Source organism: Carlito syrichta, unplaced genomic scaffold (assembly GCF_000164805.1).
Source record: "Carlito syrichta isolate Samal-C Ts95f unplaced genomic scaffold, Tarsius_syrichta-2.0.1 Scaffold304348, whole genome shotgun sequence".
Lineage (NCBI taxonomy): Eukaryota > Metazoa > Chordata > Mammalia > Primates > Tarsiidae > Carlito > Carlito syrichta.
The window spans coordinates 413,878-421,005 of record NW_007248444.1 but is presented as its reverse complement, the minus strand read 5'-3'; the positions used below and the strand labels follow the sequence as shown (position 1 = coordinate 421,005).

The 7,128-nt window shown below is 56.2% G+C and overlaps 3 protein-coding genes across 12 annotated transcripts in view; all 3 read left to right on the top strand.

The window, feature by feature from the left end:
* Positions 1-264: 264 nt before the first annotated feature.
* Positions 265-1,702, top strand: ABHD16B (abhydrolase domain containing 16B). Its single transcript, XM_008059769.1, has one exon. The coding sequence runs from the start codon at positions 290-292 to the stop codon at positions 1,700-1,702; it is 1,413 nt and encodes a 470-aa protein (XP_008057960.1). The 5' UTR covers positions 265-289.
* A 2,289-nt stretch (positions 1,703-3,991) lies between these two features.
* Positions 3,992-7,128, top strand: part of TPD52L2 (tumor protein D52 like 2) — a 20,127-nt gene continuing 16,990 nt past the window's right edge. For 4 of the 10 annotated variants that reach the window (XM_008059765.1, XM_008059759.1, XM_008059757.2 and 1 more), the window contains exon 1: positions 4,006-4,161. In XM_008059765.1, coding sequence (XP_008057956.1) covers positions 4,143-4,161 — 19 coding nt within the window. In that variant the 5' untranslated portion in view covers positions 4,006-4,142. Of the gene's footprint in view, positions 4,162-7,128 lie in introns of all 10 variants that reach the window. The other 6 variants (XM_008059763.1, XM_008059758.1, XM_008059761.2 and 3 more) reach the window with 4 other exon arrangements.
* The window catches only part of DNAJC5 (DnaJ heat shock protein family (Hsp40) member C5), a 56,217-nt gene continuing 53,185 nt past the window's right edge, over positions 4,097-7,128 (top strand). The window contains exon 1 of the mRNA XM_008059767.1: positions 4,097-4,161. The gene's annotated coding sequence lies outside the window, so the exon portion shown is untranslated. The remainder of the gene's footprint in view (positions 4,162-7,128) is intronic.

Sequence of the window (7,128 nt, the reverse complement as noted above, 5' to 3'; positions counted from 1 at the left end):
GGAGATGGGAACAGCTTGAAGATGTGGCCACACAGGGTCCTCAGGCTGGCAAGGAAGCACGGCAGAACCTGAGGACCCCACCCGGGAGCCTTTTGTGGGTTATCTACCCTGGTGTCACCTCTTCCCCCAGCAACAGTGACTCACAAAGGCGGCCTCCCCTAGGCCTGGAAGGCCGGGTCACAAAGGACACCAAGGCCTAGCCCAGAGCAGGCATGCCCACGGCAGCCCTGCGCGGGACTGGTGGGACAGCGCATCAGGGGCCCACAGGGCGGCCGTGGCCTCCGTCCCCATGTGTGTCATCTGCTTCATGAAGGCGCTGGTGCACGTGTTCAAGATCTACCTGACCGCCAACTACGCCTACAACTTTCGCAGCTGGCCCGTGGACTTCCGCTGGGACGACTCACTTGCGGCCGGCGGGGGCAGCGGGCACCGAGCGCTGACTTGCGCTGCCGCCGCAGCGGGCGTGTGGCTGCTGCGCGACACGGCGCTGGGCGGGGACGCGCGGGGGCGGGCGCCGCGCAGGGCGCGCAGCCAAGCGCTGTGCCTCCTGCAGCAGATCCGCGAGCTCCCCAGCCAGCTCGCCAGCTACGCACTGGCGCACTCGCTAGGCCGCTGGCTGGTGTACCCCGGTTCCATATTCCTGATGACGCGCGCGCTGCTGCCGCTGCTGCAGCAGGGCCAGGAGCGCCTCGTGGTGCGTTACCACGGCCGACGCGCCAAGTTGGTAGCTTGTGACGGCAATGAGATCGACACCATGTTCATGGACCGCCGCCAGCACCCGGGCAGCCATGGCCGCGGACTGCACCTCGTCATCTGCTGCGAAGGCAATGCCGGCTTCTACGAGATGGGCTGTCTGGCTGCGCCGCTTGAGGCCGGCTACTCGGTGCTGGGCTGGAACCACCCAGGCTTTGGAGGAAGCACCGGCGCGCCGTTCCCCCAGCACGATGCCAACGCCATGGACGTGGTGGTCAAGTACGCGCTGCATCGCCTGCGCTTCCCGCCCGCGCACGTGGTGATCTACGGCTGGTCAATCGGAGGCTTCACGGCTACCTGGGCCACCATGACCTACCCTGCACTGGGGGCGCTGATACTCGATGCCAGCTTCGACGACCTCGTGCCGCTGGCGCTGAAGGTTATGCCCCACAGCTGGAAGGGGATGGTGGTGCGCACCGTGCGCGAGCACTTCAACCTCAACGTGGCCGAGCAACTGTGCCGCTATTCTGGGCCGGTGCTGCTGCTGCGGCGCACGCAGGATCACGTGGTCAACACCTCAGGCCACCTACCCCCGCTGCCGCCCAGCGACGTGGAGGGCAACCGCGGCAACGAGCTGCTCCTGCGCCTGCTGCAGCACCGCTACCCGGCCGTGATGGGGCGCGAGGGCCACGCCACGGTGAAGCGATGGCTGCGCCGCACAGGCAGCCCAGAGCAGGAGGCTGCCGTCTACGCTCGCTACCGCGTGGACGACGAGCAATGCCTGATGCTGCTGCGCTCCTACCGCTCGCAACGCGAAAAGCAGCTGGAGGACCCGGAGGCCTGCGATCCACACGGGCCCGCCTTCCCCTGGCTTGTGGGCCAGGGCCTGAGCCCACGGCGGCGCCGGCAGCTGGCGCTGTTCCTGGCACGAAGGCATCTCAAGAACGTGGAGGCGACTCACTGCAGCCCACTGGACCCTGAGGACTTCCAGTTGCCCTGGAAGCTGTAGTCCGTTGCCCCAGGAGGGCTCCCGAACTGCACACCTTCCAGCCCCAGTGGTTCACCTCCCCACACCAGCAACCAGTAAAGCTGTCCAGGATCCTGACCTGGATTCTGGTGCAGGGTGGGCAGCACCAGGAAACCTGGTGCTCTCTTTCACCAGGCATCCTGACCTTCCCTCTGTTGTTCCCTGCTCTCTCCCTCCTTCCTTCTCTTTCTCCCAGGAACACTTGAACACAGGCGCATAGCTCCTAAAGGGAATGCAAAGATTAAAGTGATCCAGTTTGTGGCAGTGCTGTACGATGGGTGCCTCAGTCACAAGAGGATGGGAACAGGGGCTTTGGGACCACAGAGAGGAACCCTTCTCCTGGCCAGGGTTATAGTATGGCTCCTGGAAGCTGATATCAGCTCAGTGTTGAAGGGTCTGTGTGAGTTGCCCTGAGCTGTGAAGGGAGAACATTGGCACTGTAGGGTTATGAGGCGGGTCTTCACAGCTGGACATTCCCAGGAGGGGATCCACAGAGGGACTGCAGATTCAGTGACAGGTACAGGTACACATGGCAGCATGTGAGGCTACAGCAGACACACTGGCACTGACCAGGAGACATCACTGGGTGTTACCTGGGGTCAGGCCTGAGCTTTGTTCTTGACTTAGGGGTGCAACACAGAATGAGGGACAAGACCTCTGCTCACCATCATCTGTTATGTCACTTCTTTATGGTCTGCCCTGAATTGCATAAAGCAGGGACTGTGTGCTGTCCCTACACCCTGAGCTTGCCAGATTGGGTTGAGCAAGAACCTCTGAGGCTGAGCTCGGTGGCTCAGCCTGTAATCCCGCGCTTTGGGAGGCCGAGGTGAGTGGATTGCCTGAGCCCACAGGTTTGCGACCCGCCTGGGCAACTTGGCAAGACCTCATCTCTACAATAAATCAAAAAATTAGCCAGGCGTGGTAGCACACGCCTGTAGTTCCAGCTACTTGGAAGACTGAGGTGGAAGGATCACTGCAGCCCAGCAGGTCAAGGCTGCAGTGGCTGGAAGCATGCCACTGCACTCCAGTGTGGGTGATAGAGTGAGACTCCAACTCAAAACAAAAGACAAAAACAACAACAACAAAAAACATCTGGAAGGAAAGGTGGCAAATGGGGAAGACCTATTACTGTGAGCACCAGGGCAGGATAAGGCCATGGTGGTGAAGGACTTGGGCCTGTACCAGGAAGATACCTGTGGGAGAAGCTGGGCCAGGGAAGGAAGGGGCAGTGGGAGGGGCTTCCATGCCTAAGGACCATACTTGCAGAGTGGCCTGGTTGGAGGCCTGGCTGGAAGGGGGATCAGTCCAGGGGGATCAGATCCAAAAGGGCTTGAATACCGTTTAAGGATTTTTTTCCAGGGGCAAGTAAGAACCAAAGAAGGGAAGTTGTGGGGCTTGTTTTTGTAGGCTAGTTGCCTGGTGGTTACACGTCTCTGCTTTGAAGTCAGGCTGACTCTTGTCCAGAGTCTGCTGGTAATGAGTGACCTTGGGCAAAGTTACTTTAATCTCAGTTTTCTCATCTGTGAATTGGGGAGAGCACCAGTACTGGCATAGCGGTCGCTGTGAAAAGGAAGCGAGACAACACTGGGGTGCACGCCCACAGGGCCGAGTGCAGGGCACACGAAGGCCTCCACCTGCAGGAGGCCTAGCACTGGCTATGGCTCCCCGCATGTACACGCCCGGAGGCTCCGCGTGCACGAGGCAGGCGACCATGCGCGCACGTGGCGACTGGAGACACGAGGGACTGGAGGACTTCAGGGACCCAGACGTCTCCAGCCAGATCCAGACAGCCCCAAGTGCAGCGGCGCCCGCAGGGCAAGAGAACGAATCGCGGTCTCGCCTTTTTGAGAAACCCCATACAAATAAAAAGGACTTACTGGAGGAGGCTGATCCCCAAAGTTTGGGGGTCTGGCCTTGAGGGCATCTTATGGGGTGTGAATTCGACCCGCTGAGGTGAGCAACCTCTGTCGTTCGAGGTTGCAGCACGCGCCCCCGAAGGTCCCCTGGGACCTAGCCTGGGCTTTCCACGGAGCCATGTTGGACGGTCCTCCCACTTCCCACCTCCCCGCGCTCCTACCATTCGGACCTTTCTACCTGCGCGTCTCGCTAGCGGAGCCAACCTGGGAAGGAGCCCCTCAGAACCCGGCCTCCCTTTCCTGCCGCGCCCGTAGCTTCGGCCTATCAGGTTGAGTCTGATATACCGGGACTGGGCCAAATGACGCTCTCATTGGACATCGCTCGGGGGGGGACGGGACAAAGGCGGAGCACGCACCCGAGAGGAAGTGGCTGTCGCGCCGCTGATTACGTAATACAGCGGCGGCCGAGGCAGTTCCGCTGGCTCGAGTGTACGCGGCGAGCGGTCCTGGTGCTGCCCACTCGGCTCTCGTAGCGACCGCAGCCGAGTCCCGGACACCGCCTGAACATGGACTCCGCCGGCCAAGGTACCCGCTGCGTCCCGCGCCCCCGCCACGGATGGGCTCAGTCCGCCCCGCCCCTACCCGGGGTCGCGTTTGCGATTCGGCACCTTCAGCTCTCAGGCCCCTGACCGCTGCGCTGGCGGTGGTCGTGGTGCGTTCTCTGCCTCGGCCACACAGCCGCCTGGCCTCTTTCCAACCGCCCTCTGGTCTCCCCTGGGGCTTTCGAGGTGTGTTTCCCTGGCGTCTTCCCTGTTTCCAGAGTTTGGGTGTCCTCGCCCCAGACCGGTCTATTCGTGTCGATCACCCCCCTCCCGGCCCTGCTCGCCCTGGCGCCTTTGGTCCTTGCGAAGTTCCCTCGGGGACCCTATCTAGGCTCGAATCCGGGCCGAGCAGGGGTGGTGAGGCCGCCTTCGCGTCCAGGGAAGCTCCCCTTGGTGGCAACTCTACTCGGAGCCCAGCCTACGGGGGTTGCCTCATGGGAAGAAGAGTGGAGTGAGTCAGAGGAACACCCTGCGTACCAGGCCTGTTTCCAGAACAGATGCCAGATCGGTAGGAGATGGCCCCAGGGATGTGGAGCAGGTCCAGAAGCCTACAATCTTGAGAAGATGACACAAGGCTGTTTTCCCTTCTGGGGCTCTGGAGAGGAATGCCAAATTTCGACTGACCTGCATCTGCATTTTAATTAAGCATCAGAGTTTCTGGTTTCTGGTATATTCTGGAGTTTTCCTACTTTTGATGGCATCAGGCATCTCCAGGCAGGTCTGATAAATTCAGGAGGCTTTTCATTATTATTATTATTATTGCTTTTTGAGTGGGAGTCTCTGTCACCCAGGCGGGAGTGCAGTGGCACAATCACGGCCACCATAGCCTCTACCTACTGAGCGCCAGCAATCCTTCTGCCTCAGCCTTCCAAGTAGCTGAACTGTTTAACTTGCAGCTCTCATTTAAGCGTCACAAGCACTTAAATCTGATGAGAATGACAGAAAATATTTGCTGAAGGCCAGGTGCAGTGGCTCACGCCTGTAATCCCAGCACTTTGAGAAGCAGAGATGAGAGGATTGCCTGAGCCCAGGGGTTCAACATGGCGAGAGGCTAGACCTTGTCTCTACAATAAATCAAAAAAATTAGCCTAGTGTGGTGGCGTACACCTGTAGTTCCAGCTACTTGGAAAGGTGAGGTGGAAGGATCACCTGAGTCCACCAGGCCGAGGCTGCTGTGGTGACCAGAAGTGTGCCACTGCACTCCAGCCTGGGCCTCAAAGTGAGACTCTGTCTCAAAAAAAAAAAGAAAAAACATTTACTGAGCCCTTGCAGTGTGCCAGACACCATCATAAGCCTCTTTCTTAAATGATCATAAACATTTTCAGAATAACTCTTTGGGCTTGGTGTTTATATTACCCCTGTTTTGCAGATGAGTGTACGATCTCAAAGAGCTGGGATTCACCTAGGGTGAAGGACTCTAGCTCAGTAGTTTTCCTTATGATGCCAGCTCCACATGTATGCTGTGTAGTAACTTTGGTAAGATACCTTCCTGGCCTCTGTCTCCTCTGTAAATCAGATGTGAATGACTTCTACCTGCAGGGGTATGATGAGTTTGCTATCTCTTAGAGTGATTGTGAAGTGCCTGGCACATTTGGTAAGTGTACATTCTATCTGGGGATGATTTTCATGGGTCCAGTGTTAGCTTTATAGGCAGAGACAGTCTGAGAGGATTGATTGATTGATTGTTGGAGTCTCTGTCGCTCAGGATAGAGTGCAGTGGCACGCTCACTGCCACCCCAGTGTTGACCTGTTGGGCTCAGGTGATCCTTTCCCCTCAGCCTTCTAAGTAGCCAGAACTACAGGTGCATGCTACCACACCTGGCTAATTTTTTGATTTCTTATAGAGATGAGGTCTGGCCAAGTTGCCCAGGCTGTTCTCGAACCCATGGGCTCAGGCCATCCTCTCACCTCAGCCTTCCAAAGTTCTGGGATTACAAGCTGAGCCACCACGCCCGGTATTTTATTTATTTATTTATTTATTTATTTATTTATTTAATTTATTTTGAGTTGGAGTCTCACTCTCACCCAAGCTGGTATGCAGTGGCACACTCACAGCCACTGCACTTTTGGAGGCTGAGGCAAGAGGATTGCCTAAGTCCAGGGGTTTGAGATTGCCTGGGCAACTTGGTGAGACCTTGTCTCTACAGTAAATCAAAAAATTAGCCGGGTATGGTGGCGTGCACCTATAGTTCCAGCTACTTGGAAGGCTGAGGCAGAAGGATTGCCTTAGTCTAGCAGGTCGAGGCTGAGGTTGCTGTGAAAGTGCCACTGCACTCCAGCCTGGGTGACAGAGTGAGACTCCAAATTAAAAAAAAAAAAAAAATAGCTCTGAACTTGAGAAAGTTCAAAGTCATGTAGGTTGATCTTAGGTAAAAATCAGAATCAGTTGATGAAGAAGTTGACGTGCTTTACTTAATAAAGTGCACTTTCCTGCAGAGCGCCAGGAAAGTGCACAGCTCCAGCCATGTGGAGTTTGTGAAGACAAGGAGATGCAGCTAGTTACTTTTAAGAAGAACATCTTTGTTTTAAGTGTATTCAGTCTATTTTTAGTAGATTCTCTGGGATTTGTTCAGTCGACAAACGTAACTGTAATTAAAGACACTTTCAATCTTAATGCCTTTTATTTCAGCACTTTTCAGCATTCAAACAGTACAGTAGGCCTGTTTCTTTACAGAATGTGCTGGTCAAGAGAGAAATTGTTTTCAGTGCTGACTGTATAAAATACTTAGCAATAGCAACATGTTTGGGTTGAAGAGAACTAAAATAGGCTGTTTTGCCTCCTGTGACATCTTGTAGACTTTCTGTGCAGACAGAAAGGTGTGTTTTGGTTTTTTTTTGAGTTGGAATCTCACTCTGTCGCCCAGACTGGAGTGCAGTGGCACACTCCCAGCCACCGCAGCCTTGACCTGCTGGGCTCCGGCGATCCTTCCGCCTCAACCTTCCAAGTACC

Coding starts and splice junctions, on each gene's coding strand:
- ABHD16B (XM_008059769.1), top strand. CDS start 290: ATGTGTGTCATCTGCTTCATGAAGGCGCTGGTGCACGTGTTCAAGATC.